Here is a 25,226-nt window from a genome sequence, read left to right on the forward strand (position 1 = left end):
TATTAAAACACCTGTATAGGCACATTTTCCCGTGGCAGCTGAACTGTGTTTGTGTGCAATTTGGCTGCTTGCAATACGCAGCATCTCAGTGCTACACTTTTAAGATAGAAGACCCTTATTTTGATAATTTTCAAACTATTCACATTCATTGGGGAGTTCAGCATTAGATCCTTGGTTCAATGTACTGTAATTACTCAGGGGTTTTTTATTTGATAGCCCTGCTTATTTCAGTTAAATAAAGTGGAAATACTAAGCAATTATAGATGAAAGCACAATGGGGTAATTTTCTAAAGGCTTATATTCACTTTTGCCATAATTTCAGATTTTTAGTGCTATGTATTGATTCATTCACAAAAAAGAAATAGATGCAAAACACAGCTCACAGATAGGCATAACTTTGGAGTTGTACAGTCCAGCTTTCTTCCTTTGTATCTTTCTTTTCCAAATCTTATGAGATACGGTGTTTTTCTCACAAACACTGGAAAACATCTAATGCAGGAGATGCATTCTGTATTTAATGGAAAGTGTTCAATTTTTAACCTTTCAACAAGACAGCCAGCTGTCTCCTGGACTTCACAGGGCACAGAGGAAATCTCCTTGGCTGACAGATAAACCCTACTCTGCTGCACAAGCATACACAAATCTGATGCAATGTTAAGGAAAAAGGTAAAAAATCACAAGCAGCAATAAAAAATAAGCCACCGTATTAAAAGGTGCCTCTTGGATCATCTGCTCTATGACCATGTTCCACCACTACAACACCTGGCTCTGACTAGTGCTCACTGCCATCTTTCATTTCTATAGATATTTCAGGCCATAAGTGCCAGCTCAGTTTTCATAAAACTTGGATATCTTGCCAGTGTATAGCGCAAAGGAAGTTCAGGGTTCAGGAGAGGGTGAGCTACCTTCCAAGGCTGAGTACACAATCCCACTGTCCCCATGCAGACAACACCAGTGCTGTTGGCCAGCACCATCAATTGTGAGTCAGATGGTGATCCCACTGCAAACTGCCTTTGCCTATCAGTTTTTCAAAACCTCTTCAAACTAAATAGGCTAACAGTATAATTTCTCCTTTTTTTTTTTATTAAACTGATTTGCTTGTTCAATTAGTCATTAAAGGCAATTATAAAAAATATTTTTTCTCACTAAGAAGCAGAATGCTTTCTATATCACCGCTGCTTAGCCCATGGGAAATCATCAATTATGTGATGACAGTCTCAGACTGCAATCACTTTTCCATGGCTGCACCCTGCAAACATTCTGCTAGGTGTAACGCCTGTTTCAGGTTACAAAATAGTGAGCATGTATTCGTTGTTCCTAAAGAGCCTGTCAGAGAAGGTAGTAAAGCACCTTAAAGGAAGGCTCTGAGGATTACATACCACCCTTCAGCTAGATGAATACTTCATATATAATAACATAGATTTAGAAGCGATTTTCCATATCAGTTTTTAGAAACACATCACCAATTACAACAAATGTACAGGAGCTGGAATTAATTCCATTAGGAGCTGCTGTACTGAGGAAACAGTAGCCCACATCCCAGAAGGACAATGAACTATAATATGCAAGCCCATTTAATCACTGTATCCAATTACAAGAAGGAATAAATCATCACACACATGCCTATGTCGGAATTTTAAAAGGTAAATAGATCATGAATAGTCAAGCCAAATGTTTTGAATCTCTGGGTTCACAGATTAGCAGAAGTGGTGCATTCACTTCCCATTTGAAATTTTCTGTTCTGTTTGGAGCTTGATTGTACAGAGCTGACATTCTCTGCAGTAAGGGGACACAAAACTCTGACATTCACCTGGTGGACTTTGTGTACAGTCTAACAATAGACTTTCCTGGTCTCTCTGCCCTGATACATATCCAGGACTCCCCTAAATCACAGGGGGTCAGAAGAAGAGCTGGCTTTCTTCCAAATACTACAAATAGCAGCACAGTGGGCTCCTACCCTTTGCTGTAAACTCCCTCATCTCAGACCTACATGACCATACACTCCAGGAAGACCTGAATCCTCTCCATTTGTCAAGAAAACCCAGTACAGCAGTTTCTTGCAAAGCTGATGGCATTTTCATGTTTTCCAGATGCTTTTAGAAAACTATTATCAATTATTTATCATTCTTTGTAATCAAGAACATAGTTGTAATTTCCCAAATTACATCTTACTAACCTTGACTCCCTGAACAAATTTCCTATCCATTAAACTACGATGTAACGTCAAATGTCCTATGGCCGATTTGCATGTCAAAACCCTCACCCCAGAAGGGAAATTAGTTTCTCATTAATACTAACATGATCTGTATTCACACATCAAAGAAAAAAAACCCATTCAAAGTATTTACATAAGCTGCACAAGCAGCCCATGACATATTTGCCTGGAGACATGGGCCATCATGATGGAGACTGTAACAAAATTTCCCTCAAGCCAGTGACACTACACACACCTCAGGAAAATGTTTTCTTTGCAGTGGGAGTTCAATTTCAGCTGGCAGGGACCTTCCCCCGCCTAGAGGTTTGGGCTTCGCTTGTCCAACATGCCCATGTTTCCGAATTGATCACGTCCCAAAATCTCCTTGTGCGTGCTTTGGGACTTCTGCCCGCAGCAAACCTCAGAGGTGCCATGAGGCCAATGGCTCCCAGGGTGTCACACTGCCCTGGGGAAGGGCTCTGTGCCTCTCAGCAACCCCAGCACTGATGGAGCCTCCAAGGTGTTTGCTAGCTACTGTGGCCTAGGAGCCCTACAGAGCAAGGAGGGAATAGACAGTGTCCCTTTGCTTCCCCGGCCCTGCTCCAGGGAAATCCAGGGGAGAGGACAGCGAGGAGCCCGCAGCATATCCAGGGCTGCCTCCTCACAACAGGTTGGGCTCCAGCAGGCCAGAGGTCTGCAGCTGTTTGCCCATCCTAAGAACCACCTGGCTGCCCCCATCCAGCGTCTCTGTTCAGTGCCTGCACAGCTGAAGTGGAAGAGGGGAAGCATTTTGCCTGCTGGAAAGTGAGATCTATGTGTGTGCTGAATTGCTAAATCACCCTGTTGTAGCCTCCCTGCCACTGCTTGATGGCACAAACTGGGATGAAAATTTTCCACCTGCCTGTTACAGAGTTAAACTCTACAGCCACAGAGAAGTTAACATCTACGGACAGTAAGAGGAGAAGCTGTAGTCACCTTAACAGGTTTGCATTTGCCCATTCTTGGTGGTTTTCACAATTTGGGGCAATGCTTCATGGTCACTGCTGCTTTAAGGCTTTGAATGAAAACCCTTTGACAATGGGGATCTGACAAATGCTATTTGTTTGTGGTTGTTTTTCTCTGTCGTTTGTTTGTTTCCAGCTTGTGGCTGTGCATCCCCCATGATGTTACTAACAGTATCAACAAACAAAATGCCATGGACAAGGCTCCTATGGGGCAAAGAATGAAATCCAACAAGGGTTTCATTATTGTGTTGATGCCGGGGATCTGAATTTGTGGCTGGGAAAGAACAAAACCAGGATCTGGCTTTCTGGTTTTAACTGAAGTGGTTCCTAGAGAGAGGTCAACCAGCCCTAAATTCCAAGAAATGGATGTGAAGAGGATTAAAGAAAGGCTGCCTCTGGAATTGGCAGAGCACTGTGGGCAGTGAGAGGAGAAGGGATAATGACAGGATGAGGATGCAGGGTATAGAGAAAGGAAAAAAGGAAGGAAATCGAAAATCAATAAAACGTAAGTTATAAAAGCTTCCAGCAGTCCCAAGTCAGACAGCATGATTTCTTCAATTATTACATCTCTCATTCTGGTAATTTAGATCTCCATCAAAACTCAAGTTCAAGCAAAGGAATAAAATTACAGTTCATGCCAAATGCCATTGCAAGAAAACCAAGTTTTATTATTATTAGCTTACATCAAAATTAGACCCATCAATGCTGCCACTTTATTTACATTCATCTAGTTCCCCAAACCCCCACCCCAAAATGTTTTTGCACTCAGTGTCCTTGTAGCCATCACATTTTCATGTCAGACAGAGTATGATCCTGGTTTTAGAAGGATCGCACAAGCTTTTCAGAACTAAGACAAGGTCATCTCATCATCTCAGCCTGGCTTGGGAGATAGTGGTGTGAGTTGCTGCCACAGCTACAGCTCACATCAGTATTTTCCACCTTGTCGAGAAGATGGGAGAAGTAATGTATTTTATTGCAGTAACTGATGCTATTCTGAAAAGCTCTTTCTGTCAGTGCCATCTATACTCCATGAGGGTAACTGACATCTCATGAAAAACTTCTAGCTGTCGAAGTGCTGTAATTCTACTCCTATTTCAATCTTTGAAAGGATCAAAATTGACTCCAAAAAAACAAGCAGGACTGTCTTCAATGCCAGCTGCGTAGACTCTCTTAAAAGAGTCTCTCTTATAAGTCTCTCTTATACGCCCCAGTAATACCAAACTGGATCAAACTTTTCTCTCTGAAAAAAGCAACAGCAATTTAAAACCTGCATTATGAGCTTACCAATAGATGATGGTGCACAGAGCTTCTGAATTTATGCTCAGTGCATCCTGCTCCATTATCTCCTTTTTAGATAGGCCCTTCCTCTCTCACAAAAGTATTCCTGCTATAGCCATCTATTTCTACACCCAAAAGCCAATCTTCTCCCCTGCCCACTAAAATCAAAACCTGGAAAACATCACAAACCACAGCAGAACACCCTGCCAACCTCTTCCAACACACGGAAAATTTGGCCTTTAGCAGCAGCTGTCTCATCTGCTCTTTTTCTCCCTTTCCCCTGAACATGCTAAAGAAGGCAGCAGTCACTGTTAGGGCGGGGCAGAGCCTGGCTCTGCTGCACCTGGTAATCCAGTGTGTTGGCACCAGTTTGCCAATGCCCCAGACTTTCTCAAGCAATTGCATTTATTCAGCTACACAGCAAGCAGAGGCACTCCATGCTGTAATTCAGCCCAGGGTTCCCAGCTATTAAGGGAGGTCTTAAGAGCCCACAAAGAGCCCACTGGGAAATAGGCAGAAATCTATACCAATTAAAGGTTCACAAATAGGTCTTCGGTTGTGGCTTTTTGTTCTTAATCTCCCTCCCCGGGTGACCTCTGAGCACAGGGATTTACAGAAAACAGCAAAGTGGGAAAGAAAAGGATTGCATCAGTACACTGCACAACCAAGCATCACCTAACAGCAGTAACGGGGAGCATGACAGGGAGCTTGGTAAAGTAACAATAATTGTAGTTTGGCTATAGCCAAAACCAGTCCCACTCTAGCTCACAAAAAGACCAAGGCTGTTACTTCCATAGTACTGTGAAACTGTTTGAACTCAGAGCATGTTAAGAAGGATTGCGGGGGAAGGGGGAATTAACAGCATGAGAGTAAATTTAGTTCACAAGAGGGGAAAAAAGCCGCTTTGAAGAACAGATTTCTTTCAGATTCTTAATACACAACCTCAAAGCACAGGTCTGCAGTGAATCCATCCTTCCACCCTGTGGGTGGGGAATGAAGGCACTCTTTATATTCCTCAGAAAATGTTAATCTCACAATAAAATCATTGTATTATAACAACTTGGAACACTGGAATTCAAACAATGAAGACAGTGCATGAACTGTATTCTTGGACTCAGAGATACAGCAAACATGTCAAGATGCAGTTTTATCTTTTCAGCATTCTTACATAAAAATCCCCCCATTCTATAAAAGCTTTTAAAAAAAAAAAAAAGAGAAAAATCTGAATTTCAGAGCACCATCTCTGAGTTTTATATCATTACAGATTCTGCTTTCAGGAAGGAATGCTTTGCTGTATCCCGAGAACAAGGTTCCAACTGGACAACCATTGCAGTAAGTGCTAATAACAACATGGGAGTCATTGTACAAACACCTACTTAGGTCAGCAGCTGGGGAATCTCAGTGTGATCAAAGAAGAGTACCTGGATGACAGTGCCCAGCTTTTCAACAACTTGCAGATCAAGGTTTGATAGTAAAAGATAGTTTAAAAACTCCTCCCTTCCTTAAGAAGGAAGGAGTACAACACTACGCTGTGAGAATGATGGATGGGGGCCCTCTGGTGAAGGGCCTCATGTTTGGGGTTCCTGAAGGACAAGGTGGTCTGTGGCTCCCACTGAAGGAACAGGATGTGTGGGCACTTTATAAGAAGCAGCAACATTGATATTTCATTTTTACACTTCCAGTCCCCACTCTCACAGCTAACTGACCTGCCAGCCCACACACCATCTGTTGCTATATCTTGTACGCTACTCTCTTAAAAATCAAATCCCACTTTTCATCTACTAGAAACAGCACTTTTTAGATAATAGTGCATGTTTTATAGTCAGCTTCAGTGAGCCACGTTCTGGGAAAAGATGAAGCAGGGCTGTATCTGGGGCCTGAGAGGATCTAGAAAGTTGTGTCACCTCTGAAAGAGAGGTTATCCTCTCCCTTCATATTCTTGGCGGTTTGATCAAATTTTGGCAGGGGAATGGACCTCTAATAGACAGAAGTCAGCAAGAGCTACCACAGTTTAAATTAGTTTCAAAATTTGGCTATGATTTTTTGCTAAGATGATGTTGACTTATTTTGGTTTTGGTGTTCTTATGGCTCACTAGAGGCAGCACAACTTTAGTTGCAACAGAAGGTACCTGGCCTGCTTCATCCCCAGGCCTGCAGCTATGGAACTGACCTAACTCCTGTGTAGCATTTGAGCCAGACAGGAAATCAACCTAAGTAGCTGGCATGTATCTAAGTTGACAGGAGATGACATCTCTTTATGAGAGAGATTTCTTTGGCATGACCCCTGTGCAGCGACTCAGTTTTCCCCTTCAACATTGTGGCCCTTATTCCAAATTCAGACCAAGGCAGAAACCAAGGAGAAATATCTGCTATTCTTTTTACCGCTAAAATACAATAATTTTTATAAAGTCTTCCAATAATTTTTAATTCCTTCCATACATTTCTTGGCTTAGCACCACCAGACAATTAGGAATTATCAAAAGCAGCATTCTGAAAAAATTAGAAACACTTTTCAAATATACAAACACGTCTCTTTATGATCTCAGTTACTTAATGTATCTGGTTACATACATATATATATATAATTTCATATATCTGAAATACTTTCTCCATTGATTTGATACTTATAGCACCTAAACTTCCAATATTATGAGGGGAAAATGGATGTTACAAATAGCTGATTAAATAAACATATATCTGAAATACTTTCTCCATTGATTTGATACTTATAGCACCTAAACTTCCAATATTATGAGGGGAAAATGGATGTTACAAATAGCTGATTAAATAAACATATTTAGGGTTACATTTCCAGCAACCTTACCAAATTCCCAGTGTCATAACACCTTATCTTCCAGGTACCTCATAAAAATGCTTTTATCACCCAAGCTTATTTTGCAGTACAACAAATGAACATTTTCTGCCTTTTCTGATTTAAATGCCTTTCCCATTGTCAAAAGAAAATTACCCCAAAAATCTTCTCCTGATAGACCTACACTTCCAATTATTTTCTGCTTAAAAAACTAAGATCATAAAAAACCCTGGTATTGTCTACAATGCACATCTTCATAATAAATGGTTTCACACTAGGCTTTCATGACAGCTCCTTATCACTTTCTCACATAGCAAAAGGCAACAACTGGCAATAATGAATCACTGAATTACAGGGAATAGACTGAAAAACTGAGAATACTGTGATCCAAATGGCTATCATTTAGAATGGGTAGCTTTTTCTTCTGCAAATTTGACTCAAACACAGAACATTAAATACTTGGGGCTCAACCAGGTATTTTTGCATTGAGCACAAAAATAATGTATTTATGCAGTGCACAAAGTGCCTCGGTGCTCCTGGGCACACCACAACCATGTGTTTTTCTGATGGCTACCTCAGTTACTTTCTCTCCCTGAGAGGGTCTAATTTGCTAAGTGTACCCACAGCATAAAAGTATTTGCAGTGATGAACTGAAAAAATACCATCTGTATCTATAAAGAGGGTCCTGATCATAAATAAAAGTGTTTGCTATCCCCCATGTTGACTCTAGTTTCCCACTCATTGGATACAATGGTGAGACAACTCAGGAGCAGCGTTCCCAGACTCTGCCTTTCCAAAAGTTTGCCCAAAAAAGTTTTAGTGACCAAGTGCAAATAAACTCTTTTCAGGCTCCATGTCCTTATTTCTCAGAAAATACTGTCTGAGCTCCTGACACAAAACAGCATCTCAGACATCTTCCCCTCATTGGTATTTCCCATTATCTTCAGTACTGCAGCATGTGACACACTGTGTGTCTGTAGTGAATCCCAGACATGGTGCTCCTTCTGGAAGCTGATTCAGCTCACTACTGCGACAGAAAATAATCCTATCAAAGGGAAAAAATACATTTCCCTTGAAGATATCTAAATCCACTTGGCACAAGGTCAAGCCAAGTATAGCAGAGGAGATGGGGTAGTATGGCAAGGTGTCCATACAGGTGGACAGTTGCAGGATGTCAGACCTCCCCATTTGAGAAGCCAGTGTCACTGCTGGCAGTCTTGGTCCCAATTTCATGCTACCCAGAGCTCCTGCTTCTCTTGTCCCAGCTTCAGGTTCCACCATTTGCAAAGCCATTCAGCAGGAAATGCTGCTGCCACCACTCTGCTGCCAGCTGAACCAACACACTCAGTTTTCTCACCTATCACATTATAATCTTAGATTCCGATTAACTCTTTCCAAACTGCAACATGCTGCATGCAATACGCTGGGTCAGAGCAAAGATCCCCATAAAAAGAACCAGGTCTTTGACAGGGGATGCCCAAGAGAAGAAAAAAAACTCAGAAAAATATAAACACCGAGTTATTTTTCTCAGACACCCCTTCTATCTTCCAGTGACATTGAGTGTACACTTTCCAAATGGGAAGTTGTATTGACATCACTGCAGCGATGTACTTTTTGCCAGGATTTTGCCTAGTTCATTTTTAAACCCTTCCAAATTTTGGCTTCCACAGAATACACACAACAAATTCCACAGTTTAGCTGCGCATTACACCAGAAAGCTATTTCTCTTTATTAGTTATAAACCAAACAATTTCACTGTGTTACAAAACACTTGCCTCATTATGAGAAACAATGAACAATCTTTACATCTCACCTTCCCCACACAATTAATAGCCTTGTAGATCACCACATATCTCCTTTACCAAAAGCTGCCTTCCTACGATGACCAGACCTAGACTATTTATCCTTAGATGTATTTAATCTATAATACTAATCACTCTTGCTGCCCTTTACTTCATTTTCAACCTGAGCTGGGGGAGAAGAAGGAATCATACTATACATTCCATATAACTAGAGCTCTTGCTTGGCTTTTTTCCTAATTAACCTAAATACCACTTGCCTTTTTGACCAATGCTGATCAAAAATTTCCAAGAACTATCCACACTATCCCCATAGACCTATTTTCTGCATTATAATAGTCAAGTCAGCACCCTGCTGAATACGTATAATAAGAATTTCCTCTTCTTCATGATAGAAAAACACATTACTTTGCATTTTTCAAACTTGGATCCCATCTGCAATTTTATCCTGCAGTCACACAGATTTTTATTCCTTTCATCTTTCTGAAGCCATAGGGCTGGTTTGAGGGGCCTGGTTCCAACTTATTTTCCCAGTTCTACACTGCCCCATTCTTACTACTTTCATTAGACTAATTTGGAGTTGGATCAGCTCCCTGATGTAGCACAACAGCTCAAACAAGTAATCAGATGTGGGGATAACAGGGCGTAAAAGAATATAATTTTGCATGGCCCCCAAAGGTGAAACTATGGTTTTATTTATCAGGAGATCCTCAATCATTTAATAATACCAGCACATGCTGTTACCTCAGATTTCATCCCACACCCAGTAGCACCCAGTCTTCTTTCATTTTCTCCCTTTTAAGTAATCATCAGTCCCAAAAAGTATCTCCTTCCTGATCAAAACAATCTTTAAATTTATGTCAGGATTTTTGGCAAGGGACTTTATCAAAAGCATTTTGAAAAAGATGAATATAAAATACAGGCACACCAGATCAAATATATATTCTCATGCTCTTTCAGACCTTTAACAGCTCTATAGGATGCACAAGATCTGAACTGTCTGCAAAAAAAAAAAAACCTCCTCATTTCCTCCTTCTCAGTATGTTTTGTGTGCATTTCTTCCTTCTGCATCTACTGCCACCCAATTTCCCAGCACAAATTCATAATTTCAAGCTGAAATTTTGCATCTAATCATATACCTGCAAGCAAGTCCAGCTGCTAAAGACACCAGTCCTTTCTCTCCTGCTGTCCTCACCTGCACACCTCTCACTCCCTGCCACCCTCTCCCTGTGTCAGGGGGCAAATTTTGTGTCACTGAAAGATTAAGTGGATCAAGAGACTTATCCATCTTAAAAAATTAATTAAATTAATAATTTAGTATTTCCTAGGTTAGTATCAACTAGGACCAGCTTTGGGTGTGCTACAGAATCACATGACAGACTGTAGAAGCACAGAGGCACCAGTGGCAAGAGCAGCTGGGAAAGGCTGAGCTGCTTCTTTCAACTCCAGCAACAGTTTATGCTAGAATAATGTATGGATAAAATTACAACCTTATTACTTAGATGTTCCTCAAATAGAACCATTTCTTTTAATTGGTATCACATTTTCCACCTTCCTCTGCCGCTCAAGCTGCTTTATATGATAGATTACACACCACTGTTAGGAGTTCAGCAATTTCATATCAGAGTTCCTTTAGAAGTCTTCGGGGAGTAACATCTGATCCTGGTGATTTGTTACTATTCATTTCATTGATTTATTCTAAACCTACTTCTACTGACAGCCTAATTTAGAGATAGCTTAGACTCACACAGCATAAAGCAACGTTTGTCTGCAAAAGCCTCCCCAGGTCCTCTCATATTGAGAACTGATACATATTAGAATTTTTTATCTTTTCTGTTATTCTTACACTGATGTGCTCTGCTAAACTGTTATTCCTTTCCTATGGGCATGGCAATAATATGCATTTAGCCCTCTTATTTTACCAAATCTTCCTAAACTTCAGGGAAAAGTTTACAAAATCCCTCAAAATTATGACTGACAACATTTCATTATGAGCAACTGTTAGGAGGAAGGGTTAGCAGGCATTTTTTCTCTCCATCCTAAAACCTGGAAGGTAGGATCATAAAGTGTTGGGCAAATACTTATTCTCATTGACATCTGCCCACATGCATCAGATACACTTAACACTGACTGTGTGGCAGTCACAGAAGTACATTTTTCAACACCTTTTAATCATCAGTGAAAAGCACAGGGAACAAAAAACCTAATAACATACTTCATAACTAAAGAAAATACCAAAAAGCAGCCAGAGCTCTTTTTTCTTCCCCTTGGAATATTAAAACAAAAGAATCTAGAAAAGGCAGAGCTGTACCCATTTTTCACAAACCTTATTAAGCAACTGACTACAGTCAGTTCATGCAAGGTGGTACCATTCTCCTCCAAGGTCATGCACAGTTCCACAGAGGGTGCCACTGCCCAATAGCACAGCAGTGTCACTGGTGCAGTGCAGAAACAGAATATGTTCAACAAAAGTAACTCCTACTACATAGAACTAGGACAAACAGACATGGTCTGAAGGCCCCTCCAAGGTGGTATGTTACAATCCTAAGATTAAAACTGCTTCTATATGACAAAGGAGAGTTCCCACTAATCCAAGGATCATGCACAGTCCCAGACAAGGTGACACAGCATGGTACAAAGATCATTGCTCCTTTCTCTTCCTACTCCAAAGAAATCCAGACTGTATTTACACTTTTCTGCCTTTCTTTTAGCTATTTCATGACGATTTGTCCTCTTTTTCTGTCCATTTCATCTTTCTCCAGGCCCTCCATCATTTGCCATACCAACTTCTGCAACAGCCTAAGAAAACTGTCATGCCTCCCCCTTGTCCCTTCCACCCAGTCCACTACAAAGATACATCAGTTAACACCCACACCACCATGTTGTTCCAGTCACACTATTCCATGTTTATTTCCTTTCTTCAAATCACACTTTCCCTCTGCCTCCTGCTCCCAAAGACCTTCACAAATTAATCTCTTCTCTATTCATTCCCTAAAATGAATCCTGTAGTAGAGGTAAAAGACATGTGGTGTCAGCAGATGCAGTGGGGGAGATTATGTTCTATTTCAGCAATGTTCTGCTTAAGCTGCCTGGGAGAGGTGACCCAATGGACTGAAGGAAATGGTCTGAGCAGTCCAGGCAGACCTGGAGTAGTAGCAGTGGATGTGATCATCACTACACTGTTCCAGAGGCTGCCAAATGGTGAATGTAACCATCACAAAGCAAGACAGTATGTTTGAACATAGATCAGCTGGAGGAAACTCCAGAGATGATATCAGGATAATATCTAGAGAATGAAATGCTGCAAACATCCAAGAATTAAAAATTTTACATAAAAGAACAATGATTCTGAAATAAATGGTATAGTTAATGGGAAAGGATTAGAGATCCCAAGACACTAAGGTTTGGCCTCTTGGAAATTACTTGTTCAAATTCCCACTCTAGATGAGGATTAGTCCAGGAGGGTGTCTTGCATCTTCTGCCTAAATACTGACATATTTGAAGTGTATGTCTCTATTCAGTTCTCAAAATCTCAAATTGCACTCTAAAACGCACACTCAAGCAGACATGCCCCAGTGATTCCAAACACCTTAGAGATGACTCAGAAAAGTTGTGTTACAGAAATTTGAAACTTCCATCCATCCCACGGCAGGAAACAAGAACAGTCTTCTTGGGGGTTGGTACTTTACAGGTCATAGCACCTCAGTGAGATGAAAACTTCTTCCCTTTGAGATGGAAGCCTGGAAAGCCTTTGTTAGTGGCAAGCCCAAATTTAAGGTGATGTCCCAAGGACTCACATATACTCCCTGACACAGTCATCACAAAAATCCCTCAGTCATTAAACAACTGCTAAGTAAGTTAAGCCTAAAGAGTCTTGCAAACCTCAGGTTTCCAGACATCCTGCCTATGGAAGTCACCAGAGCAATAGACTAGCCTGGCTTTGCAGATTGCAGTGTCTTCTTCAGATGTCCTCAGTTGCTAAAACAGTGCTCTGTTATGTCACAGGCACTGGGATAACTCCTCAGGTTGGGTCCCCACCTGTTTATTACAGCAGAGTTCATTAAGCTGAGTGCTTAAGGTGTCTTGCTACAGATTTAGCAGCAGCTGAAGGAAGCCTTGGAGACTGGGCTGAACACCAGTAAAATTTTTTCCAGACCACTCCCAAAACTCGCTTTATGCCCTGAGGTGCAAGCAGCATCTGCTGACTGGGGCTAGAAAATGGAGGATGGCTGGGAGCAATCCATGGCACATCATTCAGCCATGGTGGTGTTTATAAAAGGCAGCATTCCATGACCATGTCAGCCCCAGGATAGTGGATTTTTTTGTTAACAACCATAGAGGGCTGCAGTTATGATTTGCTATACAAAGGGTGGGAATGAAAACATGCAGAGCATCCCTCCTTGGGAAGCAGAGTGAAGGGTCAAACAGAACAACAGCCCTCCTGTGCACCAGCAAATGTAAGAACAGCCCCTTCTCATGTTCTTTACAGACAAATAAGGAATCTGCATTAGGGGCTGCAGGGAAAGCAAGAGGCCACAGAAGTCATCCTGGAACTGGCAAACAGACAGCAGGAGCAGCAGCTGGGTACAACATTGTTCTTTTATGTTCTGTGAAGCTATGCCTGCTAAAACACAAGCCTGCAGGGCTCTGCAACTCGATCGTTCTCTGAGATGGGCCAGATTGGAACTAGAAAAAAAAATACAAAATCCAGCAAATCCAAGCACCCAAAAGGCAGAAGGATGCCTTCAGGTGCACACACAAAGCTGTACATATGCACAATTAACATCCCATACTTTGACAAGCCAAAGGCAACTGAATCTGCTAAACAAGCTGGTAAAAAAACATTATGGGGCATCCCCCCCGCTCACAAACCTCTGGGAAACATAACCCCTAAAGTCTTTCATTTTGATGAAGTTCTATATTACCAGATTGATAAATTCAGAAGAAAACAGTATCTGAGGAACTACCTTTGAAGAACAGGAGCGCTGCGGGATAAGGTTTAGCACTCATCTTTGTGATGGCAAAAAAACGAAGGTACAGCTACTTTGTTCTCTCCCTGGGATACAGTTAACCCAGGTTACAGGGAAGAGCCTAATTGTTTCTTTCCAAAGGACTTAGGATAAGGCAGGGGTGAGGGGAAGCTAATCAACCTTAAAATACTTTACCATCTGCTAACAACCAAGAAAGCAGCGGTTTAACATTTGCTTTGAGGACAGTTTACCAGCCCCTCTGTACAACAAAAAGACTAGGCTTAGGAAAAGCCTCTCTGTAATGTGAGGGAGAGAGAGCAAAGAGATTTAAAAAAGGTAGTACATGGGAGAATGTATACAGCATCTAACGTTTTACATAAGGAGTGCTTTGCTTTTAACAAACACCAAAATATTAATGCATATCATTACTGAAAGTATCATTATTTTCCAGCAATATTGTGAGTTTATAAAATGAGATGAAGCAGACTATAAAGACCAGCAGCTAATGCTCCCCAATCTGTGTGTGATAGACATTAATGAGAAAACTTATTCTGGATCCAATATTTGACCTTAAAAGGCCAAGGAAGGACCCTCACTACACTGCCTACAAGCTGGTTCAAGTAAATTACACCCATAACTAGCCTAGTGCATCTGTGGAAGGAAAACAACCACAGCCTCTCTCTGCACTAAATATTAATGTCTAGGCAGACAAAAGCAGCACTAGGAGCACTGTAATAATATCACTGGCAGACAGTCCATGTGTTTCTTTGGGGCACTGACACATCAGCACTCGGAATATGCCTATTGTCCCACATTAAACTAATGACTTGTTCTGAGACATTCCTCTGGGAATCACAGATGTTATTTATCTCTTCAGACATTTAAAAGGATTAAAGTGTGTTTATTCTCAGTAATCTCATTTGTAGAGAAAGATATATACAGGCATCAGGAGTATGCATTTTAACCCTATTGGGGATGACCAAATACACAGTGCCCTTGGCAGCCACCTACCCTCCTCTTCAGCATTCAGGACCTCCAAAAGTCTCACCAGCCTGGCTGCTTCCACTAAAAGGATCTATGAATTGAAGGCTACAGACACTTCTGATAAACTATTCCATGAGCTCTTGGTGACAGCAAGCTGTGCATATAGCCCAGAGATCCTGCTGGAAATTAAACTGCATGTCAAGTAGCCTGATTCATATAAAATTGCTCTAGGCTGGAATTAAATATCTCTGGTTGAAGACAAACAAGCAGAGCGCTGGGCTATGAGGAAATTTATAAGCCGAGTTTTATGAAACAGAGGCGCCAAAGTACTGGGCTGGTGGCAAAACCAGTAGCTGGCCAGGAGGTGAGGTGCGCTGCAAGCATCCGGATGGACAGAGGAACAGCTGCAGGCTACGAGGGACGGCAGCCCTGCCTGCAGAGAGACGGTGCTGTACAAAGCCCACCGCAGCCTGCGCTGCTCCGGCGGCAGCCAAAGCCGAAGGTGAACCGGCTCAAGTTGCTGCCGAGCGGCTCCGCTACCGCCGACGCTCCTGTCCGGGGCCGGTGCAGCTCCGACACCTCCCGGCTGCCGCGCCGCACCCGGGGATTCGTCTCGCATCGCCCCGGCTGCGCTCCCGGCTGGCAGCGGCTTTCGGCCAGGGCTGCACGGCGGCGATCCCCGCGCCGCGCCGCTCCGTCGCCACAGGGACCGGCACCTCTCCCCCATCCCCGGCCGCCGCCCCCTCCCCGCCAGGCTCGCTCCTTACCCGTCTCTTTGTCCTGGGCGGCTTCCAGGTGCAGGTCGCTGAGGAGATGCTCCAAAATCTTCTCCGGCGTCCCCGACACCACCACGTATCTGTCGGAAAGCAGAGAGTCCCCGGAGTCATCCTCGGTGGAGGACTGCGAGCGGCTGCTCCACTCATCCTCCTCGTCCTCCTCGTCGATGTACTTGAAGTAAGGCACGTCGAAGGTGGGCAGCGGCCGCTCCCCGCCGCGGCCCGCCAGCGCCTCGGGCACCCGCACCCTGCCGCTGCCCATGGCGCCCCGCTCCCTGCGCGCCCGGCCCCTAAGCTGCCCCCCCGGGGGCCATCGCCCTGCCGGGGCCGCGGGCCGCCGCCCCGCCCGCCGCCGCCGCCGCCGAGCCCGGCCCGGCCGGCCCAGCCCCGCACGCCCGGAGCCGCGGAAGCCTTACCTCCCGCGCCGCTCGGGGGCCGGGCTGCGTGACCACACCTTCCGCAGCACCAGCGCCGCGCCGGCCGCCTCCCGCGCCCGCTCGCCGCCGCCTCCATCGTCCGCCTTCCGTGCGCAGGGCGAGAGGGACAGAGAGAGCGCGGTCAGTGCCCGCCGGGGCCGGGGCTGCCATCCCGTCGCCCGGGGGACCGCTGCCGGACACTAAACTGGGGAGGGGGCTCCTTGCACCCCGGGACGCGCTCTCTTTGTGAGCGGCTCTGTGCTCCGTGTGCTGGATTTTAATTCACAGAAGCCGGTGGGAGAGGGACTTTGAATATGCAGGTTTCCGTTGTCCCCAAGGTGATGGCTTGTTTAATTCCCAGAGAGTCAAACAAAGCAGGGGACAGGTAACAAAAGTCTAAAAGCGGCAAGTGCTCCCTAGCAAGCCAGTAATAGGCAGAATACGCCTTCCGTAAAGCTTCTCCCCTATACTTCAATAAAGGCAATAAAAACAGTGGGGCAGGCATGAAACGTGTGCCTCTGAGCATCCCCTAAAACACTCTGCGTATGGATCTCCCTTCTTTTCAACAACTTTTTAACTTGGGAAGCAAACACCCCCACAGAAAGTTCAGCCCAGTGACGGCCGTGTGTGTGAATCTTGGCTGAGCTGCGGTTTATCCACCGACTTTCTGCCTCTCTGCTGCCTGAAACTGAAGAGAGCTGAACCATCATCCGTTTGTGCACACGCAGCCCAGCTCCCCAGCGCAGCCAAAGCCAGCTGACTGAGCAGTGCGGGAGACGAGGGCTTGCTGCTGACTGAGCAGGGCGCATTGAAACACGGCGGCTGCAGCCCCCTGCGAGATCCTCCTGGCAGAGTCAGGCACCGGAGAGTGAGAGACACAAAAGAGGCAGCTGTTTCAATGCAAGTACGTCCCAGTAGGTGCTGTTCCTCTAATTCTGACCTGGTTTAGTTATTTTGTTCAGTATGTCAAACGCACATGAAGGCCATACATGTACTACTTGAAGAAGACGAAACAGCATTTGTGCATCAAGTGTACAGTATACAGCAGTGAAAAGGACTTTGAATCGGTTAAAATTTGCTGAGGAACTGAGCTACCTTGGCAAAACAAGGGAGAGAAACCACTTTATTATTCCTCTTTCTATTATTTTATTTTTTTATTCTAAGACCCAGTGAATCTGACTGCTACTTCTGGTTGTCACTGCGGAGCAGGCATGCCCAACGATGCAGCCCCTGCCCTGAAGAAGTTTCCTTTATCAGTAAAGAACATGTAGAATTGATCTATTAAATTTCTGCAAGGTCAGACATACAGGTACTGAGCCAATTAATGTCAGATATTCATTGTAACACTCCCAGGAGACATTACTGAGCAGCCGCGTTAGAGGAATACTGATGCATAATTGTAATCTTCCATTTCACTGGCCATGGCTTTTTGTTGCCTACATATTTGAAAAACTGCAATGAAAGAAGCAGCAAAAGAGAAGGCAAGGAAGAATGAGAAACAGGCACAGCATTCAAGGAATTCAGTAAAAGGGAGATTTATCCAAACAAATAAATAGCTCAATTTCTCTGTCTCTTCTCTGGCATTTCCATCCTCTAAAATAGCCCTGATCCTCATTTCCCTGTGCTCACTGACATTCTGAACTGCAGCACATATGGAGAATGTATGTGATGTATGGTGCTGTATTTATACAAGCCATCTATTTCCTCATAGATGGGAATGGATTTTAAGCACACCCATATACATTACATACATGAGCAGCTGGCAGCAAGTCAACAGGGAGCACTGGGAGGGTGAAAGCACTCTCATACTGAAAGGACATTAACAATGGTTGGTGTGGAAGATGGTGTTTCCCCTTCAGCCTCTCACTAGGCTGGAGATATTTTCAAAAAACCTTTGGAGTAGGTGTTTGTAAATTTACAGCATAAAGTTTCCCAATGATAAGATTTTCATCAGGCTCTTATTCTGGTCCCTGCCTCTTTTAGCAATTTCAAGGATGAGAGAAAATCAATCTATTTTATCAAGTAGGACAAAAATTGTTGTAAGGTCCAATTGGTTCAAGTTGGATTCTCATTGCCTATAATAAATATTTTCCCTAAGAAAGGAGCGGAATAGAGAATTTTTTTTTTATTTTGCTACCTTATATCAAAAACAATTTCACTTTAAGGGAAGAATTACTACTTCATTAAACCTCCACTTATACATGTCATATTTTTGCTTTCAGTCAGGCCCTTTCATCATACAACAAGCCACAGCAATTAACGTGAACAAAGGAAAGCACAATGGCAAGTCCTACATATTTTCACAAGTTCCGATTTCAATACAGATATTACTCTAAAATGACATCAAGGCACGCTTCATTTATCAGAATCTGGAATGGTCCGTGAAATAATTCTTGCTGGAAGAAAACCGATCTGCTCTCAGCATGCTGCACCTAAATCCAGTGACAGATGAGAAGGAGGATGCAAGGGGCCCCCAAGTGACAGCAGCGTGTACTGAAGGGCAAGGCAGCACCCTAGCCGAATCCCTGAAAATCAGCAAGCTGACTCAAGGGACGTTCTCATCACGCTTCCGATTAACAATGAAGCCTTCCAGCAGTTTTCCAGACCTTCACACAGCCTTGCAACCTGCGCCGGCCATGCAGGGGCACAGAGGCGCAGCATCACCATCTCTCGTTTCATGGCCGGGCAGGAGAATCGGGGCAGAGAGGCCACCACAAAATTCCAGGTCACTTGGGTAACCCTAAACTGGTACCTGGACTTTAAGCCCCCTTATCTGATATTTACTTTGCTCCAGTGCAGTGGGTTGGAAATTACTCCCAGCAGCCTTGATCAGAATACATTTGGACTTGAGGTGGGACAGGAAGAGGGAGAGCACCAAAATGCCACAGAGGTAAATTGCCATCTCACTTCACATGTGGCCTTATGCACACTATCTCTCATCTGTACCTTCAAAAGCACTATTCACATCCTGTTAGGATGTTATAATCAATCCATGGTACACATTACCCATCCCAAGGAAATTTAGCTAGCTCTGCATCTGTCAGCCACTATATTTCACATTTATTACAGCTTTTAATTAATCATCTCTTGATAGCTAAACACAGCACTATCAACCTCGAAGTCAGTTCTCAGTGGGAGTTTCAAGTAAACAGCAAGGTTCTCTGGACTCAGTGGATCTTCCAACCAATACTATAGCTAATTTTCCACTCCTCTCATCTGTCTTCCTAATACTGAGGTAAGCCATTTATCTCCCGGGTAATATATTTTAACAGCAGACAAGTGCTACCTTTATTTTCAGCATGAAAGGAACCCTGGGGTGGTATAAATATTTATATGCTTACAGGAATGAAACAGCTGGAAGTCCTTGCTTAGCGGGCCTCAACTTGTGAGTTACACTTTGCATGAGCAGGAATATGACCCCCTGAATTAGCACAGAGGAAGAAAGGAGCAGGAGGAACCTAATGGCAGTGCTGAAAACAGCCACAGTGGGCTGGCTTTCTTATGGGAGACATTAGTTTTCTGGGTTATTTGCAATTGGCAGGGAAGAACCCAGTCTCTGGCCAAAGCAACTGATAACTTTGGTATGAGGGATATTTCTGTGTTCCTTGAATTCCTAAGTTTGGCCTTTTAATTAATTAAAAGAGGATCCAATACCCAGAATGCACTACCTCCTCTCTTCCTGTGAGAAACCTCCACTGCTAGAAATAGCATTTAAAAGCTACTCTACTTTCCAACAGCTTTCTAACAGAAAAAAAAACCATCGTGCTCTGCAACAGATAGTATATTCAGAAGCCTGCTTCACTGAAAAGAAAACCCATTTTCACATAATTTCTCCAGGACAGGACAACTGTGCAAAGATTAATTTCTGTATCTATATTACTCATTACTGAAGTGCCTGTTATGTCGGAATGTCTCTAACCAGCAATGCAAACTATGCACTTCCCAATGACACAGTTTTGTCCAACCTATCTTCACCTGCTTTTTTTAAAAAGGGATTAGACACAGAGCTACCCCAGCCAATACCAGATCCAGACAGATTCACACACTACCAATTTCTGTGGGTAAAAAAGTAATACAGAAAAGAGATAACCTATAAGGCACCAATAAACTTAATGGAGCATGGAAAATCCAGTGCACAGACTGATTTTCATGCTGCCAAAGAACCAAGCAAAGGCAAAGAGAATCTTCTTTGGGCAACATGCAACAAAGCAAACTTTACACAGGCTATCTGCTTTAAAATCATATTAAGTAACAAAGAAATTGCTTCTTCTAGAAGTTATGGAGGGCAGGAACATTTTGTTTTCCCAGCATAATTTGGTAAAACTGACTCAACACAATCAGATAATATCAATCACTTCTGCCTCTATGTCTTTTAATGCTGGTGCCAGGTCATGCCCTTGAGAGGTACGGGAAAGGGTGTACATAGAGGATTCCAGGGCTGTTTGTGTTCTGAAGATGAGACTGCTCCCCTCAGTGAATCTAAGGAGCTTCCCTGTGCACACAGGAATATATCCATGTAAGCAGTGTGAAACACAAGAGCAGAGTCAGGAAGTGAGCTCAAAACAAGTGTAGAGAAGATTCCACTGCTATGCAAGGAAAGTTCTCAAATTGATGACAGAGCCTGACAGAAGCCATAAAATAACAAGATCCTAATTTCCAAAGACTGATTGTCTTGCTTGGCAGATGTGTTTTTGTTTGGATATTGCAATATCTCTGATACATACTATCCATGCAAAAGAAGAATTACAAGAATATTAAAAATACAGAAAAGTCAAGTCAAAAAACTGAGAAACATTGACTGGTAATCTTTCTATTATCTAATGTAGTTTCTTTAAATAAAACTTGTTTTGTTTTGTTCTGTTTTTTAAGCTCTGCCCTGCTCCATCCCTACACCTCTTCCTTGTCCAGCATATGTTGAGACTTAACATTGAGACTGAGTCCAAGCCAAGACAACAAGCCTTTGCAGTGTGGAACTGAGGTCCCCAAACCTGCCCACTGGGGACTAGGTTGGACATACCAAAAATGACAGGGTTAAATCTCCGTCCTGGCTCATTACATCCTACAAGCACATTCTGGTTGTAACAACCAGGAGCTGCAGCTGCACAGAAAACACTTCACAGCTCGGGCTGAAGCATGAGCTTCCAGAGCCTTCAAATATTAACCTCTAGAGCTCTAGAAACTCTTTACAGAGCTTGTACAGCTGCATTTTTTGGCCTCTAAGTTGGGTCATATTTGGGCAAATATTTATGAAGATGGCAGAAAAGCCCCAAAGAGATTTCAGATCCCAACTCAGAATAATAAGGGCATAAGAGCTTTTCAGAGAACTATTGACAATTTTTTTTTTTAACACAGCAAAACAGTATTTACCCCTAATCTCACTCTTAGCTGCTTCTGAAAAGTACTGGCTCCATTTTTCATATAGAATCACATAGGCTGACACAGACACCTTTCAGAATAAACAGAAAAGATGCAACTCCTAGAAGCAATGGGAAATAAAGTTTTAAAATGTGAGACATTTGCTAGTGCTAATAATAGACAAGGAGGTGAGTCCTGGCTATAAAATACAGGCACATTCATACTGCAAACATAAAAGAAAGGGGAAAAAAAGCAAAAAAGAAACACAACAAAACACATTCTATTAACAGATCTAAGATATGCTTTCAGACAGCTTCTATCAAGACTAAAGATGATCACTTCTTCACTGTGTTTCCCCCTTGAATCTGTTATTGTGGAAGCTGCAAAATTAGATCTAAAGTCACCAAAGTATAAACTTATGCAAAAATTATTCTATTCTTTGCAGGCTATTCCTCTTAATTTAACAAAAAAAATGGAAATGAACAGATCACAATTAACATGAAGGTGGATGACAATATCTCTGATCTCTGTCGATAATCCATCACAGAATATGTTACTGCATTTTACAGAGTTTCAATAGACATCATAATCTTTATTAAAACGCTTGATTCACTTTCAAATTTACCACAGGAGAAAAGCTTTCAAAGTCACCAGTACAGCTCAACCCCACTGTGTAAGGAGGAAATCAGTATTTCTTCTGCAGTGGTTACCCTCTCTTTATTTTAGAAAGATGAAACTTAAAAAATAGGTATTACTCTACCTCAAGTTAAAATATCAAAACATGAAAAGTTTTTTAAATGGGACTTCTTGTTTTGTAGTTGTAAGATCACACTTTTTGCAAATATCTAGGGAAACATTATATTGCAGGACTGCAGGACCATCAACAGATGTCTGTCAATGGCAATTATTAAACATTAAAAAAAAAGTTACATAAGGCTGTGTTATTTCATTTCATTACAAAATACAGCTCATAGGATATATATATTGCATTTTATTATATTTTCTGATGTCATGATCTTTTCCCCAGTTCTCTGTACTCTAATATTTTTGTTTTCCCCTGCAGTTGTTAAATCCTTTAATAAACATGGGGTAATCACAGTGTAGTGGTAGAAAGCAACTAATGACATAAAAATGCCTCAGGCAGGGATTTTATTTTGGCTCTCAGTGACTTCTGACAAGTCTGTAAAACCATAAAACACTTTAAATTTTCGACCACAACCTCCCTCCAGGAAAAAACACCCAGGTATTGTACCAAAACTTCCTAGTGGTCTCACACTGAGCTATCAGTCTCACAGAAGCACAACAACAACATTCAGCTTAACACAACCTCCTCTGAATTTACCAGCTACACAAATGGTGATAAAATGGGCACAAGCCACAGCACAGAGAGGGAAAAAAAAATCAAAATCCTTTGTTGCTGAAGCCAGTTTTGAATACTGTGTCTGATAATGCACAGAACAAGCCCTTTTAGAAAAAACTGTTGGTGCTGTCATCTGCATACTGAGTATCTGCAGCAAAGCAACGTTAATAGCAAGTTATCCTTGTAGAGGGGTCAAAAGGACAGTGCTGGTAAGACAGAGATGACAGACAACAGGCATCAGGGAAAAGATTAATATCCCTACACAGCCATACATCAAGGAACATAATCTTTTCCTGTAATCCCAAAACTGCTGAGAGTAGGATTATTTCTGCTTTCTCTATTACTAAGAAGAAAGAAACCACTCATGGGAATAGGGCACTGCTAAATGCGACTCCTTATGTGAGCTGAAGGGCTGCAGTCAGGTCCTAAGGGGAAAAAAATCCAAAATCTCAGTTGCATGATGTTCCCACGCAGTGGGCCAGCTACAAGCAGGGTGAGGGGTTCCTTGTTCAGGCCACTTGAAAATAAAGAAAAAGTTTTTGTAGTTAAACAAAGGCAAAAGAAGTGACAAAAGAGGAACCTCATGAAGTTTTTCATAGAATAATATAATTGTTTATGTTGGAAAAGACCTTTAACATGAAGTCCAACTACCAGAAGGTTCACAGTTAAAAAATAATAAAAAAAACCCCTTAATATTCTTTGGAAAATAACAGAAGCATAAAATCCATGACTGAAAACAGGAATCCTGATGTACACTTCCCTGTGGCACACTTTGATGGTCCTGAGCTGCAATAAAGATGCAGATACACTGTTTGGGCATGCAAAAAATGTCCTAAATGGAAGCCAAATGGTTTGCATCCCTGACTGGCCCCCAATTTCCTCTAAATATATTTAAGGTAAGAACACTTTAAGGATTGGGCTTTAATGAAAGGAAGCAACACCTCTAACACAGGAAAAAAAGGGCACACTTTTTTTTTTTTTAAAGTAAATAAAACCATTTCTGGTGTCACAAACACTGAAGTAATGTTATCATAACCTTAGCACTCCCCAACTCTTTGGCAGTTGTTGAGAAATGTCTTCTCACAACAACTGAAGGCTATGCATTTCAGTTTTCCCTTTCTTGGAGCCTACACTCTTCATAGCTATTAGTGGGTAAGTTTGACAGCCTGCCAGAGAGCTGCCACCTTGGCAAGGACACCTGAGGAGACCTCTCTGCAACCGTACAAAAGCAGAGGGGAGAAAAAAAAAGGCGAAGGGACTGAAGAGAGACAATGATGGTATTAATATTGCTGTAGTTCTCTCACAACTGACAGAACAGCATTTACTTGAAAAAATATATGGAAGAATTGCAGGCTTAGAGCATCTGAATTTGTAGGAAAACTTGCACCACACCAGGGCAAATTAACATGACTGTCGAACAAAAGGGGCATATGCAAACCATCCCTTCCAGTGGCCTTGCAATTAATGTGGTGGGGTATGGTACTATGGGAAATTTCCCAATGAAAATTTTATTTTCACTGAAAAAAATATTAATTCAATACAACTGAAACTGTGCCAGAACATGTCAGTTTGAACAGAAAGTAGCTAGCCTAGCTTCCTTCACTGCCTGTACATATACTGCCCACCCCAGGCTGGCAGGTTTTCTGCATCCCCTGCCACACAGGAGCTCAACAGGCCTGGAGGTCCAGGTCCCAAGGTAAGTGTCAGGAAAATTCAATTTTTATTTCTGCCTTAAGAGAGTTTTGCACTGTATTATTTTCACTGGAATCAGAACTGTTTTCCTCCCAAGAATATAAAGTTTCCTTCAAGGCAAAAGCTCAAAGACCATATGCAAGTATCTCCAAGAAGAGGAAGAGAAGGAGAGGAGGAGGAGAGGAGGAGAAGGAGAAGGAGAAGGAGAAGGAGAAGGAGAAGGAGAAGGAGAAGGAGAAGGAGAAGGAGAAGGAGAAGGAGAAGGAGAAGGAGAAGGAGAAGGAGAAGGAGAAGGAGAAGGAGAAGGAGAAGGAGGAGAGTAGGAGTATGTAGATGAAACTACAGTTCAATCCCAGCTATCTGGGAGAGTCTCTGGAAGACACTGGAACAAAGTCTTCCAGTGATATCAGTGGCAGTGGTTCAAGCCTTAGCTGCAGTGAAGAGCATGAGGGAAATTATATTAAAACTGAAGGACTTATATTTCAGCTGCGAGGGGGGGAGGAGTGCCAAAGCTTCAAGGAGAACTGCAGATTTAACCTGGATACCGCAGGACTGATAAGACATACTACTATTACCATATGGCCTC

At 42.6% G+C, this 25,226-nt stretch overlaps 1 protein-coding gene across 2 annotated transcripts in view; it reads right to left on the reverse strand.

The window, feature by feature from the left end:
- RAPGEF5 (Rap guanine nucleotide exchange factor 5) overlaps window positions 1-25,226 on the reverse strand; it is a 154,288-nt gene that overhangs the window by 44,801 nt on the left and 84,261 nt on the right. For both annotated transcript variants that reach the window (XM_062495582.1, XM_062495573.1), the window contains 2 exons: window positions 16,234-16,337; window positions 15,809-15,897 (listed from right to left, as the gene is read on the reverse strand). In XM_062495582.1, the coding sequence (XP_062351566.1) occupies window positions 15,809-15,897; window positions 16,234-16,337 (193 nt within the window). The remainder of the gene's footprint in view (window positions 1-15,808; window positions 15,898-16,233; window positions 16,338-25,226) is intronic.

This window comes from Cinclus cinclus, chromosome 1 (assembly GCF_963662255.1).
Source record: "Cinclus cinclus chromosome 1, bCinCin1.1, whole genome shotgun sequence".
NCBI lineage: Eukaryota > Metazoa > Chordata > Aves > Passeriformes > Cinclidae > Cinclus > Cinclus cinclus.